Source organism: Penicillium canescens (genome assembly GCF_028828765.1).
Source record: "Penicillium canescens strain IBT 15451 chromosome Unknown utg000003l_segment0_segment0, whole genome shotgun sequence".
Taxonomy (NCBI): domain Eukaryota; kingdom Fungi; phylum Ascomycota; class Eurotiomycetes; order Eurotiales; family Aspergillaceae; genus Penicillium; species Penicillium canescens.
In genome coordinates this window covers 3,194,712-3,214,204 of record NW_026703965.1, presented here as the reverse complement: position 1 = coordinate 3,214,204, position 19,493 = coordinate 3,194,712, and the positions used below count along the sequence as shown (strand labels likewise).

The 19,493-nt window shown below is 49.8% G+C and overlaps 10 protein-coding genes across 10 annotated transcripts; 3 read left to right on the top strand and 7 right to left on the bottom strand.

Annotated features, from left to right (window-relative positions):
• Positions 1 to 203: 203 nt before the first annotated feature.
• Positions 204 to 815, bottom strand: N7446_004675 (uncharacterized protein; the record flags this gene model as incomplete). Its single annotated transcript, XM_058513424.1, has 2 exons — positions 204 to 619; positions 668 to 815. 2 exons carry the CDS (start codon positions 813 to 815, stop codon positions 204 to 206), a joined length of 564 nt encoding a protein of 187 aa, XP_058374753.1.
• A 451-nt stretch (positions 816 to 1,266) lies between these two features.
• N7446_004674 (protein-L-isoaspartate O-methyltransferase) lies at positions 1,267 to 2,031 on the top strand (the record flags this gene model as incomplete). Its single annotated transcript, XM_058513423.1, has 2 exons — positions 1,267 to 1,368; positions 1,414 to 2,031. The coding sequence occupies 2 exons, from the start codon at positions 1,267 to 1,269 to the stop codon at positions 2,029 to 2,031; spliced, it is 720 nt and encodes a 239-aa protein (XP_058374752.1).
• Positions 2,032 to 2,351: 320 nt separating this feature from the next.
• On the bottom strand, positions 2,352 to 3,966 carry N7446_004673 (DnaJ and TPR domain protein; the record flags this gene model as incomplete). Its single annotated transcript, XM_058513422.1, has 2 exons — positions 2,352 to 2,945; positions 2,998 to 3,966. The coding sequence occupies 2 exons, from the start codon at positions 3,964 to 3,966 to the stop codon at positions 2,352 to 2,354; spliced, it is 1,563 nt and encodes a 520-aa protein (XP_058374751.1).
• Positions 3,967 to 4,270: 304 nt separating this feature from the next.
• N7446_004672 (putative mitochondrial translation release factor (RF-1)) lies at positions 4,271 to 5,653 on the top strand (the record flags this gene model as incomplete). The annotated part of the gene is made up of 3 exons (XM_058513421.1): positions 4,271 to 4,361; positions 4,415 to 4,587; positions 4,646 to 5,653. The coding sequence occupies 3 exons, from the start codon at positions 4,271 to 4,273 to the stop codon at positions 5,651 to 5,653; spliced, it is 1,272 nt and encodes a 423-aa protein (XP_058374750.1).
• A 102-nt stretch (positions 5,654 to 5,755) lies between these two features.
• N7446_004671 (putative mitochondrial tricarboxylate transporter (Ctp)) lies at positions 5,756 to 7,088 on the bottom strand (the record flags this gene model as incomplete). The annotated part of the gene is made up of 9 exons (XM_058513420.1): positions 5,756 to 5,813; positions 5,862 to 6,011; positions 6,065 to 6,100; positions 6,154 to 6,411; positions 6,474 to 6,621; positions 6,688 to 6,819; positions 6,870 to 6,890; positions 6,948 to 7,002; positions 7,056 to 7,088. The coding sequence occupies 9 exons, from the start codon at positions 7,086 to 7,088 to the stop codon at positions 5,756 to 5,758; spliced, it is 891 nt and encodes a 296-aa protein (XP_058374749.1).
• Positions 7,089 to 7,521: 433 nt separating this feature from the next.
• On the bottom strand, positions 7,522 to 10,354 carry dhh1 (DExD/H-box ATP-dependent RNA helicase DHH1). The gene is made up of 4 exons (XM_058513419.1): positions 9,852 to 10,354; positions 9,721 to 9,793; positions 9,069 to 9,665; positions 7,522 to 9,016 (listed from the first exon to the last, which is right to left on the bottom strand). Exons 1-4 carry the CDS (start codon positions 9,893 to 9,895, stop codon positions 8,198 to 8,200), a joined length of 1,533 nt encoding a protein of 510 aa, XP_058374748.1. The 5' UTR covers positions 9,896 to 10,354; the 3' UTR covers positions 7,522 to 8,197.
• A 347-nt stretch (positions 10,355 to 10,701) lies between these two features.
• N7446_004669 (DNA repair protein SMC6) lies at positions 10,702 to 14,851 on the bottom strand. Its single transcript, XM_058513418.1, has 12 exons — positions 14,693 to 14,851; positions 13,731 to 14,642; positions 13,453 to 13,680; positions 12,842 to 13,401; positions 12,682 to 12,775; positions 12,363 to 12,628; positions 11,638 to 12,294; positions 11,472 to 11,574; positions 11,254 to 11,412; positions 11,050 to 11,192; positions 10,949 to 10,997; positions 10,702 to 10,898 (listed from the first exon to the last, which is right to left on the bottom strand). Exons 1-12 carry the CDS (start codon positions 14,771 to 14,773, stop codon positions 10,752 to 10,754), a joined length of 3,399 nt encoding a protein of 1,132 aa, XP_058374747.1. The 5' UTR covers positions 14,774 to 14,851; the 3' UTR covers positions 10,702 to 10,751.
• Positions 14,852 to 15,167: 316 nt separating this feature from the next.
• On the bottom strand, positions 15,168 to 16,825 carry N7446_004668 (M20 family dipeptidase; the record flags this gene model as incomplete). The annotated part of the gene is made up of 5 exons (XM_058513417.1): positions 15,168 to 15,351; positions 15,402 to 16,519; positions 16,579 to 16,646; positions 16,713 to 16,744; positions 16,794 to 16,825. The coding sequence occupies 5 exons, from the start codon at positions 16,823 to 16,825 to the stop codon at positions 15,168 to 15,170; spliced, it is 1,434 nt and encodes a 477-aa protein (XP_058374746.1).
• A 514-nt stretch (positions 16,826 to 17,339) lies between these two features.
• On the bottom strand, positions 17,340 to 17,936 carry N7446_004667 (mitochondrial 54S ribosomal protein mL58; the record flags this gene model as incomplete). Its single annotated transcript, XM_058513416.1, has 1 exon — positions 17,340 to 17,936. The coding sequence occupies one exon, from the start codon at positions 17,934 to 17,936 to the stop codon at positions 17,340 to 17,342; it is 597 nt and encodes a 198-aa protein (XP_058374745.1).
• Positions 17,937 to 18,333: 397 nt separating this feature from the next.
• On the top strand, positions 18,334 to 19,326 carry N7446_004666 (uncharacterized protein; the record flags this gene model as incomplete). The annotated part of the gene is made up of 1 exon (XM_058513415.1): positions 18,334 to 19,326. One exon carries the CDS (start codon positions 18,334 to 18,336, stop codon positions 19,324 to 19,326), a length of 993 nt encoding a protein of 330 aa, XP_058374744.1.
• Between the last annotated feature and the right edge of the window lie 167 nt (positions 19,327 to 19,493).

The following is a 19,493-nucleotide window of genomic DNA, read 5'->3' as shown; positions in this document are numbered from 1 at the left end:
CACTCGCATCTCGGATCCTCTTCAGTAGATGAGTTTGCTTCAGGACTGGCAATATTCAATCACCCGCTGTGTTTCCTCATGGGTCAAACCGATCAGCTGGCCCTGCTCTACTTGCACAAGGAGGGGTACATCCAGGACGTCCATGAGATCCTCAAAGAACCCAGTCAAACGGTTGTGCAGTAATTGGACGTCGAAAATCCGGTCTAGCTCTTCTCGGCTTGCTGGGGCTGCGGTGCCGTAGGGGGTGGCATATGCTCGAGAAACATTCCACGGCTGACCTCCCAGTACGCGTTTAGCTCGTCATCGTTGGTTGTCCATGAACAAAGCCTACGGAGATGCTCCGGGAAGCGGTCCCTTTCTTCCAATATCGCATGCGCCATAAGATGGGCACCGAGGTCAAACCAGCGTTTCTTGGATACATTCTCGATTGAGGTATGGCAAAATTGCATAAATTCAACTGCAATGTGGGACAGGGGCGTGAAATTTGGGAGGGGGCGGCGATCCCTGGGGGCCTCGTAGCGGCAGTAAAGATTGACGATATGGAAGACCCGCAGTTTGAGGTCGAGGTCCCAGGGAAGGGCGGATTCGAATTGGTGGCCCTCGATAATCCAGCGGAAGGCTAGAGGAGTCAACACATGGTTTCGTGATACAACCAGAATGGACTTACTTTCAACCGATTCCACGAGCCATTCCACATCTGGGCAGATCTCGGGATTTCCAATCATGGCAATGAGTCTGCTGACGGCCAGGCAGACGAGGTAGTCCAATATCATCAGATCTACCTCCGCTCGGACATTGGGGGTTTGTTCCGCCATTTCAATATTAACCGGAAAAGAGTATCAATGATGCGGGTTTTCCAGCGCACTGGGTAAGTCCATGTTGCCGTAGGATAGGGGTGTTGTTCCCACGGCGATTGTGTACGAGGCATGGTCAACAACTGGGCAATCTGATAGCTAAGAGTTAGGTCTTACTAATCATCATAGCTCCCCCACTTGCCTAGGTGAGCACTCTCCCGTCTCTATGCTTGTTTATACAGTCTATGACGTTCGGATATGATGATATAGAGCTGAACACATTTAAAGGCGTATAAGGTGTACAACCGTCACGTGTGGAGTGTCGTCATTGCCGTACACATGATGATCCATGGGTATATATATGCATCAGTGATATCCTCTCCCCATCACATCACTCCATGATCCTATGCTTGGACTATTCAGAAAAAAGGCCCTGACAGTAGAATTAAGGCGCAAAACAACGTCTATCAATATGGCATGGTACTGTTCCGGTTCCACCAACACCGAGCTGATCGAGAATTTATTTAAAGCCGAGTTAATTCAGAATGAGCGTGTGAAAGAAGCCATGATAGGAGTAAGTAGATCCCTCATCCCCTTGAACATTATCTAACGGATCCAGGTTGATCGAGCTCATTATGCTCCATCTCGGCCATACTCGGACTCGCCCCAGCCCATCGGGCATGGAGCTACCATCTCAGCACCGCACATGCATGCTCATGCATGCCAGTATCTCATTGATTACCTCAAGCCTGGCTCTCGAGTGTTGGACATTGGATCCGGCTCAGGATATTTGACCCACGTCCTCGCCAACCTGGTGACCGACTCATCCGGCAATGAAGTCCAGGGACAGGTGATTGGAATCGATCATATCTCCCAGCTGACAGACCTGGCCCGCGATAATATGAACAAGTCCGAGCAAGGCCGTGAGCTGCAGGCATCCAAAAAAGTCGAGTTTATCACGGGTGACGGTCGTCTCGGATGGAAAGAAGGTGCACCATACGATGCAATCCACGTCGGGGCTGCGGCCGAGAAGCTTCATCCGACCCTGGTGGACCAGCTACGTGCCCCTGGGCGATTGTTCATTCCCTTGGAGTCGGAGGATGGCGGAAGCGCCAGGGATATTTTTGGCGACGGCCAGTTTATCTGGGTGGTAGATAAACGGGAGGATGGGTCCGTTCACAAAGAAAAGGTCTTCCAGGTCAGGTACGTGCCCCTGACAAATGCTCCAGTACGATGAAGGAAGGGACCAGCGGGTTAAGGATTGGCCTACATTCGGCTTTGCGTGGACTGTTTTTCTTGCTCTTACGATCATCCCTGCGTATATCACAGAGTGCGGGGCCATGGGGCCTCTGGACAAATCACCCATTAAGGGATTGCTAGCTCGCCGACAACAGATGATAATAACAGAAGTATTTCATTGCAACACTTATGTCCTCATAATGACGCCAAGCCTCAAATACATGCGGGTGGGTGTCCAAAGTCACTAAGCGGGAAACTCCGCAACACGCCATGTTCTACACAGAAGAAGAGAAAGAAGAAGACAAATGTTAAAGACTATTAGCGGAATCCGCCTGGAAAGTTGAACCCTTGACCGCCAAATTTGAACTGTGGTCCACCTCCCTGTTGGAAGAAGAACTGCTGACCACCACCGTGACCAAATGGATTGCCTTGGCCCTGGAACGGATTTCCACGCTGCGATTCAGGATCATTGGGATCGTCACCATTGTCGAACCGTGTCCGGAGTTCCGAATCAGATAGAACCTCATAAGCTTCGTTGATAGATGCCATCTTCTTCTCTGCTTCCTCCTTGGTGACACCCTGGGCGTGTGCTTTGTCTGGGTGGTGTTGTTTAGTGAGTTGGCGATAAGCTCGCTTGATCGTTCGATCATCCGCGTCCCGACTGACACCCAGGACCTTGTAATAATCCTTTTGCTTCGAACGCTTCAGGAGGGCGTGAGCCTTTTGATGGAGAGATTGAACCTCCTGAGAGCTGGGGTGGTGTTCCTTGGCTGAGTCAAGCGTGCGTATAGCATCTTCAAACCGGTCTTCGTCTAAAGCGGCCTGGGCTTTGTACAGAAGACCGTGGAGTGAGTGAGGAACAAGTTGTAGAGATTCAGAACAATAAGGGCCAGCCTTTTTAAGCATTCGCATCTGATATACACGTCAGTCAACTAGTCAAAATAAGCGGATGTGAAAAACATACCTCACGGAAAGCCTCGCAGGTCTTCTCGACGAGGAATATATAAAGGTTGTTTGGCGCCAGAGGGTGAATATGGCCAGCCTTCTTTGCCTCCTCAACGTCTGTCTTGGTGTCTGTAATCAATCCACTGGATTCGGCATCCCCGACCATGAGATTGACTGCGTTGCTGAACTTGCGCGCCTCTAGGACGGCATGCAATCTCTCCAACCGCTTGACAAGCTTCCGTTCACGTTTATAGAGGCGATTGCAGGCCTTAGAGTCGGGATCAGCATGAAGACATTTGCGGATCTGAGCAAGGCCACGGTCACTGTCCCCTAAAGAGTAAAACAGCATGGATGACATCTGCAAGTGAGACTCGATCAAGCTAGGTGAAATTTGCAATACGTGCGCCAGGTCGCTGATACCTTCTTCTGTCTCGCCTCGTTCAAAGTGGCAATGGGCTCGCGCCTGCCGTAGAGATAGCGCCGTGTTTGCTTTTAGAATGGCCACATTTGCCTCAGAGATGCAGCTCTCCCAGGCGCCCTGCTTTTCGGCACTGAGAGCCAACGTGGCCGCATCACGCGCAGCCTCCAACTCCTCGTAATCAGTAGATGACTTCTTTCCAGCCCGTTCGAGGTCCTGCAGGGCTTCTGCCCAGTGCGCGGACCGTGCCTTGAGGCGGGATCGTTGTAGGAGAGCGCCCTCAAAGTCTGGCTTGAGCTCCAGGACGCGATCAAAGTCATTTGATGCCTGAGAGTTCTTTCCAATTGATAGATACGCCGCGCCTCGCTGGAAGAGAGTGATATAGTTGGTAGGGTCACGCGAGACTGCGGCGTCGAAGTATGCCACGGCGTCTCGAGGCGAACCCTGTGCGAGGTGGGCTTTCGCAGAAGAGATCAGTTCAGAAAGAGGCGTATCCGGTGGGATTTGAAGGGCATATCCGGTGGAAAAACACGCCAGAAAGGCTGTGAGCAATTCCAAAGAAACGAGCATCTTGGAAGTATGCGGCGCAGTACCGGAGGTGTATGAGACGAAGTAAATTCGAGTAGAATTGTTGATTAATCAGTCTCACTAGGGGCGCAGGAAGTAGGTCATAGTCCGAAAGACAGAATCAAAATGGGCCAAAACGAAGAGAACAAAGAGGACTTTGGAGGGCGAAGTTGAATAGCATGTCGCATACTCGAATCCGTGGCCTTTACAGTGTAATGTTCCGTTACCGTCATGTGACATGGATTGTTTCACGAATTCCAAACCCTCCGAACTCCTCTGTCTATTGGCATCCACATTCCTTCAAAGTATGCTCGGCTTTCAGTCGATATGCCGCCCATGTCTTCTGCGGCCAGCTAGGCTTGGTTTGACACTGTCGCCTTTGCGCGCCATCAACACAGGTACCTGGTCTCCATGTGCTATCGCGATTCAATACAGCTAATGCGTGCCAAAGCATCGGAATCCGCCCCGTCACCAGCCCTCTTAACTAGAGCTCGTCTACTCACAGCCGAGCACACCAAACTTTCTGACCGATTGGGCGAGTCCTTTGATGCCAAAACTGCCAAGCGAGCTGGGGAGCTGGCACCGATTGCCAATGTCCTAAAAGAATGGGTCAATGCCAATGATGTATGTGCCGTCAATCAATCGAGCATCTGGCCCTCTCCCTAATACACATTGTCTAAAGTCTATAAGTGAGCTCAAATCTTTGCTGGACGATCCCAGTACGGATGCGGAGCTGCGGTCACTGGCAATTGAAGACCTCGAAAGCAGTCAAAATGTCCTACCAACGATTTCGGATCGACTGAAAAAGTCCCTGATTCCCCGGCATCCATTTGCAGATCTCCCATGTCTGCTTGAAATCCGTCCAGGCGCGGGCGGCGACGAGGCGGGCTTGTTTGCATATGAGATGTTACGGATGTACATCGCTTTCTGCACTCGAAGAGGCCTCCGCCCAACCATTCTGAAGCAGGAAACAGAGGTTGGGCCATCAGAAGACCGTCTAAGCGAAGCGGTGATAGAAATCGAAGCCGAAGGAGCATATGATCTCCTGCGAACGGAATCGGGGGTACACAGGGTTCAAAGAGTGCCCGCAACAGAGACAAAGGGTCGTACTCACACCAGCGCCGTTAGTGTGATGGTATTGCCAAGCTTCCCAGAAAATGGTAGCGAGATGGACAGTGCTCTGAACTTTGAAGATCCGACCAGCGACTACTATATTGACCCTCAAGAGGTTCGCGTTGAAAAGATGAGAGCTGGTGGTGCTGGCGGGCAGCATGTGAACAAAACGGAGTCCGCAATACGACTAACTCATATACCCACGAATACTGTGGTCTCTATGCAGGACGAACGGTCCCAGCAGGCCAATCGGAGGAAAGCATGGCAGGTGCTTCGGGCAAAGCTGGCTGAAGCCAGACAAGAAGCCCGAGAGCAGGAACTTGTGCAACTCAGACGAGGCATTCTGGGCGGAGTGGCTAAAATGGGCCGAGGTGACAAGATCCGAACATATAATTTCGGCCAGAGTCGTTGCACCGACCACCGCACTGGCATCACGATCCATAACCTGGACGGTGTCCTCGATGGTGGTGATGGGCTGGATACTGTGATGGAGAGTGTACGCACCTGGATGGCTGATCGCGAAGTCGAGGCCATGGTAGCCGAGGATCAGGCCAAAGAAACAAAAGTAGGCACATAACAGTGTCAAACCCGCATGTATTTTTTCTGTACAATAAAATAAACAGATACCATGTACGATATAGCAGGCAAGCAAGGAAACAATCTATTGAACAAGAACAATCTAGAGATACTTCCGCTCTGGGTCTGCGATATCCAGTAGATCCATAGCTTTCTCATACCTATCTAGCAGTTAGCCATAATCCTCAACTTGAGATATCAAAACTGACATGGTGAACACAATTCCTCCACTCATGATCAATCTCGCGAGTCGTGGAACAGCTCCTGACCAAAAAGTCAAAATACCCTCATCCTTGAAGATTCTAGCTGCACAGACAAAGCTGTTCTTGTAGTTCTTGCTGGCCTCAAGAGATTGCATTCTAAGGAGAATATTAGTATATACCAAGGGGCTTTTGTTATTTGGGTTGCCAACCTTGTCTTCACCGTGTCCAGGGGTTGCGTCACATAGCTGTATGCATGTTAGAGCTCAGAATCCTACTGCTTGGACACAAAATGACCTACACAGTGATCAAACCCGCGATTCCTCCGATAGCAAATGTACTGGCAGTACCCAGCTTCTCGCCCGGCGCAACATAGCCCTCTGCAAGTTGCTTCAATGTCGTATAAGCCGTGAACCGGGTAGCTGAATTAGCAGCCTGTCTTGCTGTGGTGGGGACGAAGCCCTGGAAGAAGCCTCGAACACCTCTCTCTTGGAAGATGATTTTGCTACCGTGCAAAAAACCGCGCATGCGAGGGTTGCCAGACTTGCGGTCATCAATCCTATAAGCCATGTATGATTAGAGCCAAGAACTTCGCCAAAGAGGAACATGGAGGCAGCTGACAGTTGAGTCTTGATGCTCTCAAAGGGGGTGACGGCTAGAAGAGACTCGGTGAATCCAGCACCAAAGCCAGCCACGACCGTCCTTGGTCCCGAAATCTTGCCGTTCTCATCCTGGAGAACGGACTTGATGGCATCGAAAGCGACGAATCCTATTGTGTGATCCCTTCGTCAGTCCATGTGCCAATGGCTCATCGATTGCGGAAAGAGAGGCGCACGAATACCCGCCTTAAGCGAGTTCCCAATGATCAGTGTTGTACATCCTGCGTACCACTGGCTTCCGAATGGCGGCCACGGGAGCTTCTTGCCGTGGGCAAGTTGGCGATTGAGTTGCGTCCGGGTCTTTGCGACTAGTGAAGAACCTTAGCGTGGAATTGTTGAAAGCTATAGAATGGCATACATTCAGCAGGATAGGTGATTGCTGGAGCACGCAAAAGTTAGCTAGCTACCTGGACTGGGGGATTATTGAGCTCTTTACCGATCTCCACGGCTCCAGCAGTGGACCCCGCAAGGATGGAGCGGAGGGCGCTGGGCTGTCCATTGGTGAGTTTCAGAGATCCAACAAGAATGTAATCGGAGAGCGAACCTTGGCCTTCTGATCTTTATTCGCTGTTGCCATTGTGGCTGAATGCTGGGTAAGATCGGAGAACTGGGTCCGTTGGACCTCGGAGTAATGATGATATACGGCCACCCTCACGTGCCCCATGCGCACTTCTACACTACGGTTACTGGGCATTAGATTGGAGGGACTTTGTCAATTCACTATATGCTTCATCTAGCTAGATCCATTCAGCAAACAGTGCTCCTCCAAACTTTTTTTTTTTGGTTTTCGTGTTTTTTTGCGTGGTTGTTTTTGCGAGATATCAGGGACACGAGGGCTAGTGTCAATTCTGGGGTCAGGCATCAACTCATTCTCTTGAAACCCTCTCGACACCCTGCGTTATCTGTGGAACCACAGCGCCATGGCCAATGACTTTCGAGTATAGCTGTTGGGTCAAGAAGTTGGCGACATGACAGACAAATGTAAATGTGGATAAAAGTTCCCAGTCGGTGGCTAAACAGGGGAGTGCCGACAAGGAAATGGGCCATGGAGATCTTCAAGGTAAAAGGGTGAAATCGTCACACATTGGGAGCGTGGTAAACAGAAAGAGACCGACTGAGGGAAAAGTCGCATGGGATCGATGTAGAGAAACCGCTTCTTCGAATCCTGTGGAACGCCACAGAGAATCAACCAATAGATCCAAACCATGAACGCCAATTGCCCTGCAAATCTGTGAAGAAAACAAACAATCACGTTGGGCATATGTACACCCCTTCATGGAACGAAGCAGGAGCGAAAAGCATGGTGGACGCCGGAAATGCACGAGTTTCATACCGAAGTTCCAATCCAACTCATGGCGAGATCCGTGAATCAGTGGAACCACGAACAACAGAAGAAGAAACATATGATACACGTGTCGCGCCAGAACCGTATCATTATGACCAGATAAGAAACTCAAATGCCGGGATAGTCCAGCAAGACCTCTGCAAAGATAAAAGGGGATAACAGGGGAAGAAAAAGTGAGGAAGAGAAATAGTGATACTGCAAAGAAAGAAGTGTCAAAAGCGGAACGACTGTGCACCGATAGAGTAACGAGGAGGTGAAAGAAGCTCGATCGCTGCAAAGCCGAGTCAAGAATTAAACCACAGGGTCAAGATGACCCAATGATTTTACACCGTGGCACGTCCTTAGGAAATTGGCGCTTGAGATTGACCACCCATTTGACCTTGAGCAAAAGCTATTCTGTTGGGGTCACTGCCGTGTTGCCCACGGCGCTGACCTTGGCCACGACCGCCACGATAAGAGCCTCGTCCTCGATTGTTGTTGTAGTATTGTCCGTTGTTCGGGTGGTTGCTTTGGCGACGGGGCTGACGGTCTCCGTTGCCCATGTTTACAGATCCAGCCCCAGTTTGAGGCGGGGGGTTGGAGATTGGGCGAGGAATGTTCTCAGGGGAGTCGTACACGTAGAGCTTCTTGTCGATGTTCTGAGGGATAGGCTGGATTTCTGTGCCTAATTCTTGTTCGATCTTGTACAGATTGAACCGATCTTCCCAGTTAATGAGGTTGATAGCAAGACCCAAGTGTCCGAAACGGCCCGAGCGACCAATACGGTGGAGGTAGGTTTCAGCATTCTTTGGGAAGTCAAAATTGATGACAACATTGACGGCCTGAATATCGATACCGCGAGTCAACAAGTCGGAGCAAACCAAATTGCGACACACGCCATTTCTGAAATCATGGAACACTCGGTTACGGTGCTGCTGAAGCATTCGAGCATGGGAGTAAAAGCATGAGTAACCAAGTTCAGTAATTTTCTTCGCAAGCAACTCAACCCGGTTGGTCGAGTTACAGAAGATGATTGACTGGTTGATCTGGAGTTTGGAGAAAAGGGTGTTCAGACAATGAACCTTTTGCTTCTCCTCAACGAATGCGTAGTACTGAGTGATACCGCGCAGAGTGAGTTCATCCATGAGATTGATCTCGTATGGGTTGCGCATGTGCTTGTCCTGTAGGAAATTAGTGGTTGAGCCAATAAAGATATGTGTCATGGAAAATTACCTTGAATGATTTGACAATGAGGGGGAAAGTGGCACTGAAGAGCATGGCCTGACGGTCTTTCGGGTGGAACGACAAGAGTTGCTCAATGACGGGGGTGAACTCGGGAGACAGCAATTTGTCGGCCTCATCCATCACAAAGGTCGGGCATTCGGACAAGTCGGCAACGCCTTTGCTGGCCAAGTCTAGTACTCGTCCGGGAGTTCCCACAAGAATGTGAACAGCATCATTCAACCGGATAATGTCATCCATCAAGCCAGTTCCACCGGTAGTGACCATGACGTTGATGCCCAGATGCTTTCCAAGAGTCTTGCAGACCTGTGATGTCTGAAGAGCGAGCTCTCGTGTGGGGACCAGGATCAAGGCTTGCGTCTTAGTGCTTTTAGGATTGATGCGCTCAAGAGTGGGGATGACAAAAGCAGCGGTCTTTCCAGTACCGTTCTTGGCTCGGGCCAGAATGTCTCTTCCCGTGAGGGCAACCGGTATCGTCTCTTCTTGGATGGGAGAGGGCTTTTCAAATCCAGCCTCAAAGATTCCCATCATGAGCTCGCGCTTGATATAAAAATCTTCAAATTCGAGGCCTTTTGTGGCGGTAACATCCTTTTTTCCCCAGTTAGTTTCATCTTCACCCCCGTGAAAATCACTGGTGACGAACCTCGGTTTGTGGTCGGGCATCTTTCGGGGGAAGATTCAGTGTGTCCTGTAGCCTCTGCTCGGTAGGAGCTTCTCTAAGCGGGCCATATTATTAGTATTTGTTTTGAAACGGACAAAACATGACCGACTTACCCTAGCTTGGTATTGCCGAGTTGTGCAGCAAGTGCGTCGGTCATTGTGATATGGGTATGAGGGAGGGGTAGGAGTTTCAGGAGAATGGAATTTCAATCAAGTCAACAAATCGGGGTTTCAAGGCCGAGGGAAGCGTGCAGATCTTGCGAGAGTTGACCGTATTGCAAGAGTGTTCGAGGCAGTCAAGCGTGGTGCTTGATTGATGGAGGGTGATCAAAGGTGTGGTCGGAGGTAGGGAGAGAGAAGTAGTCAATGACGGAAATTAGTGATATTTCCGGACGTGCTCTGAGGCCGATTGCGACTGAAAAAAAGTCGTATTGTAGGTGGACAGTAGATCGAATGGTCAATCAACGAAGCCTTTTGTGTGAAGCTGAGGGGCTTTCTAGTTATCGCAGTGAAGGGGGATCACAGATAGAAGGGTGGATAGAAGAGACCTGGTGAATTCGCAATAAGGTCTAGGGCTAGAGGTTTAGATGGTGATGGCGGGGAGCGAGGAGACTCTGGACGAAGTCGAACGAGGCTAAAACGGTCCCGCCGGTTCTTGAAGGTCACGTGAAATGACCCTCACTAGCACCATCTGTTCACATAAATTGAATCCAAGCTCAAGAGCTTGTTACTTTGGGAGTCTTATTTATAAATCTTCTCAATTCCCAATGCAGGGATGCATGTAACAGCGTATCATACAATATACAATGTTGATTAGTAGAAGAGAACGTTGACTAATATTCAACCCTCCACGTGACTACATAGCAAAGGAACAAGAGAGAAACGAAGCAGATGCCTATATGGGTTGAAAATCAGAAGATCATATGGTATTACTTTAGTCAAGGGTATTTCGCTGCAAAAAAAAAAAAAAATTTTTGGGAACTCAAAGGGAGAGCTGCAACAGAACCTGGAAGATTAGCGCCGGAATGATAAAGTAGTCTGGCCACGCTCTGGCTCTGCCAACTCTTTCACCCTAACATCAGGAGAGATAGTGATATCGGTTTTCGTGCCAGGCGTGATTAAAATGAACTGTCGCCCGATAGAGCGTCTGGCGGCAATCATCTGCGCAGAGGATTAGCGAGTTGTCTCTACCCGAGAGATTGTGGACTCACAAGCATGTCAATGGCCATTTTTCGGTTGATATGGTCCATGTACACATCGCTGTTGATAACATTAATAAGAAAGCCCAAGAAATATCTGGGTTTGAACGTACAATTCATCCAGGCAACGGATAGGGGAACCCATGGCTTCCCAGAGAGCCAGCAAAAGACACACTTGCGAAAACGACTTTTCACCCCCGGAGAGCGTCTTCGCACCCCGTCCAGTGCTGTCATCTTTGGTAATGTCGGGCTCAACCTGGAGAAGGGGTGGGGTTGGTCAATTTCACAGTCTGGACCTCGGAAGGTGATATCCTTACTTGTAGATCCAACCGTTTCTCACTATGATCAGCCAGAAGCCGACCCCGGAAGCTTCGCTCACTGAGTAAGTAGGTGAATTGAGCTTTGGCTCGAGACGAGATGTGAGATCGGAAGATTTCCCACCGCTTCTTACGGTTACCAAGAGTGTTTTTGAAGATCTGTAACAAGATGTTAGGGCAAGACCAAATTCTACAACCGTGGAAAGGACAATAGATACCTGAGCCAAAGTCGAGAGTTCCTGGACCTGTTTCGTAGCTCGTAAATAAGCTGCCTCGGTTCTCCCTGCTTCAGCAGCAATCTCTTCCCGAGAAGCCCCCAGTCTAGAGTTTTGATAGTTAGACTAGATCACCACAAAACAAGAGGCACAAGGGAAAAATACATACTCCGAACTGTAGCGCTCCAGGTCTCGGATCAACCGGTCAAGCTTTCGATCGAGGCTCTCCGCGGTTTCCCCTTCGTCCACAGAAACTCGAGATGAGACCAAGCTTGCCTTCTCGTTGTATTCGACAATGCGCGCTGCTACTTGCTCTCTTTTGCCGTGAATAGTCGCCCTTTCTTGCTTGTCCTTTTCAATGTTTGCAATGGCGGCGTTCTTATCACTGAGAAGTTTGCTTTTCTTTGAGTTGACAAGCGTGTGCTCGCTTTCCGCAACTCGCAATTTTTGTTGAAGGTTTCCAAGCTCAGAATCCTTGGAGGACAATTCCCGCCTGGTTTCCTTCAGTGTCTGCATAATGGCCGCCATGGCTGTCTCGCTGTCTTTGTAAGAACCTTCATTTAGTTGCTTCTCATCTTCCGCTTCCTTGAGAGCGGAGTGAAGTGCATCGATGCGTCCGTCTTCTGCATTTTCTTTATCAAGGGCATCCCTGAGTTCTTCAACATGGTCTTCCTTGCGTTGCATGGAAATTTGAAGTTCTTTCTCTCTCCTCCCATGCCTCAGATATGCCTGTTTGCAGGCCTCGGCACGCGAGCGAGCGGAAACCATTTCTTGTTGGAGGTCGTTCAGCTGGCGCTTAAGGTCATTAACAACATCGCGTTGTACACTAAAAATAAGAAAGCTGGTCAGTGGCAAGATCTCAAACGTCAAGGCCCTGTGGTTATAGGCTCGTACCTGATTTGTAAAGCCAGGTCTGATTTCATGCGCGGGTGAGCACTGTACATCGACACTGGAGCTTGACTTGGTTCACCGGCTCGGCTGTATGACAGATGGATTCCGCGGCGTCTATCTCTCGCATCAATGCAGTAACAGCGTTTCACGTTCCTTGGGCGTGCACCATCGAAGAGTACGGAGGATGCTTCTTCTAGCGTTTCTATTAACAACATTTGTTCAATGCCATGGTTGATGATCAGTTGTTTCCGAACTAATTGGTTGTCAATCTAAGTAACAGTCAGCAATGATACCTATCCTCGGTTGTACAACCTCAGCTTACCTGGAGGATTCTCAAAGCAGTGTCGAATTGAGGATCTGGTTCATGCGCCGAGGTATCCAAATGGCCGCCAGTGCCAATGAATATCGGAGAGTTACTATCATGGGTGGTGTTAGCCATTTAGCCCTCGCAAAATATTTCTGCGATATACAGATATACTTACCAGCCTACTCGTCGCATGATACTAGACAGAATGTTCATGTCTCTTTTTGAAGTCACGATGAAACTGCCAAGTGTACCACCGAACGAACTCTCCAAGATGGAGGACCACTTTGGCTGTAGCAAGGTGACGTGGTGACCGATTGGACCGACAGGCCGAGATTCGAAGGATTGTTCTTGCTGAATGGCCCTGAGCAAGGTTGACATCTTGGGATGAAATCCGGACTGCCTTGCTCCACCTTCTCGAGTGAGTGTTTGCAAGCGGTTCTCTGCTTGATCAAGTTCCAATTTTTTCTCCTCAATGGGTCCTTGAGTTGCTTCAAATTCCTTTCGGGACGTTTCGACGTCTTCCCGTAGACGGTTCACACTGGAACGATGCTCGTTGTATTCTTTTTGAGCAGCAGCGGCGTCATTTGCAGCTTGTTCGCACGCCTCTTGTTTTCGGGCATAACCCCCGCCGCTTGCATCGGCGAGACGCTGATTCTCTTCGTAAACTTTTTGCTGTGTTTCCTGGATTCTAGTCTCTGCTGATCTTAGGTATTCCCTGATCTGACGCTGTTCGGCCTGGAGAGAGGGTTAGAAAGTAGTCAAACCGGGTGAAGGCTCAGATCTTGCCTGTAGATCATGTCGTCTATTCATCTCCGCGTCCAATTTTTCCTTGATCTTTTCCTTTTCGCTTGTAGCTTCTTCCAATGCCGCAGCAGCTCGCCAAGAATGTTCAGCAGCGGTTTCACGCTCTGTCTCGACCGCTTGGAAGGCATCATCAAACCTAGCGAGTTCGGACTCCGCGTTGATAATCAATTCATCCGCCTTCGCAATTTCTTCGGTCAGTGAAGCGTGCATCTGAGGCTTGTTAGACAGCAGAGCTGGAAATGAGGAGAAATGGCACTGACTCGTTCTTGCTCCTCAACCTGAGCCCAGACCATTTGGCTTCGGAAGTTCCTAATACGAGCTCTCAGGGAATCGTGCTGGTCAGAGATCTGTAGCTTTTTCTTCGCTGCATCTTTGCGGGTTTCAAGCACGCGGATGTCTTGTGCCGTAGTTCTGAGTTTCTCCTCAATCTGGTCCACAGATTCCTCGATCAAACGATAATCCTGGTCGAGTTGTTCGAGCTGCACACCTTTAACAAAAAACTTGTATTTCTCAGCCGGACTTGAGGTGCTGAGGAATTGGCGAGCCATGTCCTGAGAGAGCACGTTCATAGGATTGTCGATCTGCAAGGAGAAATAGTCTGTGATGGCGTCCAACTCGGCTTTTTTGGTGGAAATTATGCGCCCATTCTCCGCCTTGATCTTGAATCCACTGGAACCACTTCTAGAAAAGTGACGTTCGACGATGATAGATTTTCCATAATCATCCGACATGTAGGCACCATCGCCTTGGTTCTTGATACGAACGATGATTGTGCCGTTCTCTTTGCCCTCTTTGATGAAGTTTTTGAGGCTTTGCCCTCGATTTGTGGCAGAAGCTTTGCCACCAAGACACAGAGTAATGGCAGTAAGAATAGCACTCTTGCCGCTGCCATTCTTTCCCACGATGAAATTGATCAGAGGGCCCAATTCCACGTTGAAGTGGTCATGGCACATGAAGTTGTAACATTCGACGCGCTCCAAGATCCCATGTTCAGCAGGCACGTTCGCCTCATCGATAAGGTGGGCATATTTGTCTTGAATTATTTGTGTCTGGCGGAGTTCTAGCTCGTCCTCATCATCGAGAAGCGCGTCATCGTTGACGGAGAGATATAAGTCTCGGAGGGTCTCATCGTCTTCGGGGTCTGGCGGGTCAGATGTTCGTGGCCGTTTTCTCTGTTAATGATGTTAATATCTTATCATCGATTTTAGCTCGAAAATCATACCGTGTGAGGAGAATTCATGGTGGATTGATCGGATGCATCGTCGGAGTCGGCAGACGTCTGCAGGCGCTTGAGGGATGGCATTTGAAAAACTGAGAATGTCGGCAGATTCAGCAGCTAGCGCATGGTCAAAAAAGTCAACGTCAGTCGGGTTGGCTGTAGACACAAAGAGGTACTGATAGTCGCGTCGCGCAATTCGCGTCAAATGTGGCCCTTACTAAGCAAATTGATAGGCGGGGGGACCTCACAGAGGGGCCCGACAAGTGCGATAAGAGTGAAATATCAATTTTACTCTAATTAGGTGTAAAGTACATCTGGACAAGATGATAATTTATACTATTGGGAAGGTTTAGACCACTTTCAGTGTTATTTCATTATTCTGTGGGTGATCACCAAGTCTGAGCATATATCTTATCATTATGGTCAGCCGAGACAGCTGAATGTGTACTGTACGTCGATGAAGAACTGGAGTAGTGATCTACGCCGAGGTAGGCTCTTCCGCAACGTAGTGCAGATATGCTCCCAACAGCTTGGTTCCCTCAATGTAGTTTCTCTTGTCAAGCTTTTCGTTGACAGAGTGAGCGGCATCAGTCGAGCTTCCCATAGGGAGAAGCAAGACATTCTTGCCAGTGGCTTGCTCAAAGGTCAAGGTGACAGGAATGCTATCAACGGTTAGAGACAATGTCAAAATTTGATAGTAGGAGAATCTTACCTTCCACCCTCGCGAGTCATATCAGGCTCAACGCCAAAGACCTGCTGGACAGCCTTGCCAGCGGCAGAGAAGTTCCAGTGCTTCGGGCTGGCGACCCACCACTTACCATCATGCTGCAGCCACACATCCAAGGTGTTCTTGCTGTTCAGCTTGGCAAACTCGGCCTTGACATGATCAAAGACGAGCTTGTTCACGTCGGCACTCTCCATGTTTGGAACAGTGCGAATGGAAAATTTACCAATGACCTTGGCGGGAATGACCGTCTTGGCACCTGGGGCAGAGTAAGCACCTTCGATGCCGTGAATAGACAGAGAGGGGTATCTCCATCTGGCCATGAGAGTGCGCTCCTTGGTCGGGTGGATGCCAGTCTCGCTGCCCAATGACTCGTGGAGGTTATCCATAGTGTAGCTGATGTTTCCATATAGGGTCTTCTCATCCTCGGAAAGAGGAGCCACAAGGTCCATGAGACCCGGAATCAGGATGTTGCCTTGAGCATCAACAAGCTTAGACAGAACGTTAACCAGATCGGTCATGGGCTCGTGGGCAGAGCCGCCAAAGACACCACTGTGCAGGTCCTGCGCAGGACCCGACACGCTGACAGAGTAGTAGTTGCAGCCTCGCAGACCGTAGGTCAAGCAGGGCTTCTCGGTACCGAGCCAGTAGTTATCAGAAATGCAAACAGCATCCGCGTCCTTGAAGAACCTCTTGCTCTCGGCTTGGATGAAGTCATCTAGGCCCTCGGATCCGTACTCCTCCATACCTTCAAAGCAGCAGAGCAAGTTGACGGGGAAGTCGATGCCAGCCTTTCGGTGGGCATCAATCACGTTGAGCCATCCAAGAACGGGGCCCTTGTCATCTGTGGCACCACGACCGTACATCCGATCTTTCTCGTCGATGGTCAAATCGAACGGCTCAGTGGCCCAGCCGTCTTCCTTGAGAGCCGGCTGCACATCGTAGTGTCCGTAGACCAGAATGGTGCGCTTGCTCTTATCGTTACCATACCTCGCAATCACCACTGGGGGGAGCTCGAGGTGCTCCTTGCCGGGCTGCTTGCCCAATGGACGCTGGTGGACCTCGGCTCCAAGAGCTTCAAGCTCATCGGCAAGAAATTGGGCCATCTTTTGCGAAGAGCATATCAGAATACGATACTATATTTGGGGGATCCAGCCCTACTTACCCGGAAGACATCCTTTCGGTTCTCATCTTGCGCGGAGACCGAGGGGATAGCAACTGCTTTTCGCAGACCTTGACAAGAATCAGCTTATTGGGGACCTTTCAAGAATTGGCGGGTGACGGGTCAAGGTAACGTACGATCGATGAAGGAGTTAGACGAGTCGTCCACCCTGAAGAAATGTCAGTGTTTGAAGAGGTGGGCTAGAGAGCTTGACTTACTGCTTGAAAAAAGGCTCCAACTGCGGCGCCATTTTGGAATCACTGATGTACCCGTAGTAGAAGCGACGAGAGGAAAGGCTAACAGAGGGAGAGAAGCGAGAGAAAAGCCCGATTTTTGCGAATGGAACGCGACGGAGGGGAAAGAGGGGCATGTCCGTCTTTGCCCTGAGGTAACCGGGGAGAGTCCAATGTCTAGAGTGACTTCTTATCACGTAATTTTTTCGCCCTATCACAGTCTGGGCGATTCAAAGGAGCTACTTTTGACAGTTCCACTTTGTCCAAGCGAAGAGGTGGTATATTTACGTTTCTGATTTAGATATCTTTTATGTTATTATTTGACTGAAATCTGGTTATATCCATGTGGGACGGTATGAGGCATAATAAAATAGTATGAAATACAACGATGCTACATAGCTCGAATAGTAGAATACATGGGGTTTCTTTACAAAGTCCAGGGTCCCCATTCCTGTCTATGGGAACCGACATCTCTCAAGACTTACAGCGAGTGGGACATACAGATAGAAAGTTGTCACTGCCGCTGGCACACTATGCATCTCGTCCCCAGGCCTCCCGCCTCAACTGTCGGTCCTCCCGTGCCATGCGACGCTTAGGACCCCATCGCGATTGCACGGCCTCCAAAATCCGGGCTTGGATCTCCCTCTTCTCTGGACTAGCCTGGCAGACCATGGCAATGAAAACGGGCGAGCATTCAAACCGTTTGGCAAGCTTGTTTCGGCTCCAAGTCATGGGATCATTCAACCGGAGATTGCGGATTTCTTCAATATCTGAAGGGGTGAGGTGATATTTCCTCTCTGGCATGGATTTGTAGACGCTAGGGAGGTCTTCAGCGTTGGTTGTCACGGTAGTAGGGTTCGACGATCTGCGAACATCATCGGCAGGCAGAAACTTGGATGGCGTGTGATAGACGGACGGAGCGCTTGATGGCGGGTTATGGATAATGTGATCTCGACCCTGGTGAGACGGGCCGAAGGAGGCATCGGGCTTCACACGTAGACGTTGCTTTGTTCGCCGGTATGAAGATTGGTTCCGTCGGAATACTAGCGCCAGCGAATCGGACAAGGAGGGTAGAAGAAATGGAAGTGTGAGGAACGGCCGCTTCGTTGCGGCAATGGAGGTCGCCATGGTCCCAAACAAGAGCCAATTGGTCAGGAACTAGAAGAGAGAGTACAATAATTAGTCAAGCACACAAGTGTACAATGGATATTTAAGATATTGACATACAAGGTGAGAAGGAGGGCGAGCTGGAGGTAGATGGACCAGGGTGGACGTGTTGGCATCTCAAGTCCAAGCCCGAACTTTTTCCTCCTGGTCTCGTGACCCCCCTTGACCTGGACAATACCACAAGAAAAATACAGCGTATTTAAATTACTCAATACGAACATACGTCAATGTATTCCCGACCGTTGGGGAATTGATCACCTGGTCTACATCCCAGATGTCATCTTCTATTCTATAGTCTCACTAACTCTAACCCACACCAGACTTTCTTGGTCATGGAGGTTTGACGGTAATTATCGCCATGTCGGACTCTACGGACTCTACGGACTTGCGCCAGTTCTCGCAATACCCTCAGTCAGATCAGAATGTGTCGGACTCAAAGAGTGGACGGGCCCCGAAGCCTGCCGCTTTAACCTGGAGCCAAATGAAGGACAAACAACCCGGCCTGGGGTCTACCACGTCCGGGACGAGTAAGGACATAGGGGGCTGCATATCGCCTGTGAGCTCATCTGAAGTCCTGCGAACACCAAACCAAGACACGAGATTCATAAGGCACCCTTCCTCTCCTGAAAGCTCGTCTCAACTACCACCCCGCTTGCATTCTCCCGCCTCTCAGATATTTGAACGAAGCGTACAGGAAGATATAGTATCAGCACAAGCATCACCATCGATACCCGCGCATATTCGCACAGAGAACTATATCCCTCCTGTCCTTGAAGCTTCCTCGGCTGCCATCACAGATGACCACCTTGATCCAGACTCGGTCGAGATCGTGACCCATAGCCTCCACCAGCCCGCGGGTGTCCCATCTGCAGAGCAATCAATGTCGTCCTCATCCATTGATGCCCATCATCTGTCTGATATGGAAGATATCTCCTCAAGCTATGGAGCACTAGACACTGCCGATGTGCGTCGGTTGAGCTTTATCTCCTTTGCAGATGTTGTCAATGCCGAGCACGCAGAAACAAACGAAGTCCATACCAGTGTTCCAATCCGCGAGCGAGGGATTAATCGATCACCGTCCCCATTGCGGTCTCCCTCTTCTTCGCATGGATTCGGTACTTCCCCGCCAACAAGCATTGCGACCTCTTTTACAGGGTTTGACATGCCCCCTACTCGGTTGCCTACTGTCAATTCTGCCCAGAGCCCGGTCTCTTCCAGTTTTGGTGGTGATCTCAATGTTGAGACGATGCGACAGGCCTTGAGAAGAACCGGCAGTGGTGATCTGGGTGGCGTGACAAGCCAGGCTGTGAGTACTATAGGGATCGATGATGTCTCGGACCGCACGTTCTAGCGCATCGATCTCTCGTACATATTCACTCTTTTTCCACCTTGTGATCTTTGGCGTTTGATTGGGCAGTTAAGAACAATGGAGCTGGAGCAGCATCTTGAATGGGATGCAATTTCAAGGATTCGTAGGATCTCGATTTTCCTTCCTGAGAATTCGTATATTGAAATGAT

Coding starts and splice junctions, on each gene's coding strand:
- dhh1 (XM_058513419.1), bottom strand. CDS start 9,895: ATGACCGACGCACTTGCTGCACAACTCGGCAATACCAAGCTAGG. Junction 9,666..9,720: donor ATGCCCGACCACAAACCGAG/GTTCGTCACCAG, acceptor TGGGGAAAAAAG/GATGTTACCGCCACAAAAGG. Junction 9,017..9,068: donor TCATTGTCAAATCATTCAAG/GTAATTTTCCAT, acceptor AATTTCCTACAG/GACAAGCACATGCGCAACCC.
- N7446_004669 (XM_058513418.1), bottom strand. CDS start 14,773: ATGCCATCCCTCAAGCGCCTGCAGACGTCTGCCGACTCCGACGATGCA. Junction 14,643..14,692: donor CCATGAATTCTCCTCACACG/GTATGATTTTCG, acceptor CATCATTAACAG/AGAAAACGGCCACGAACATC. Junction 12,776..12,841: donor ATCATGCGACGAGTAGGCTG/GTAAGTATATCT, acceptor CACCCATGATAG/TAACTCTCCGATATTCATTG.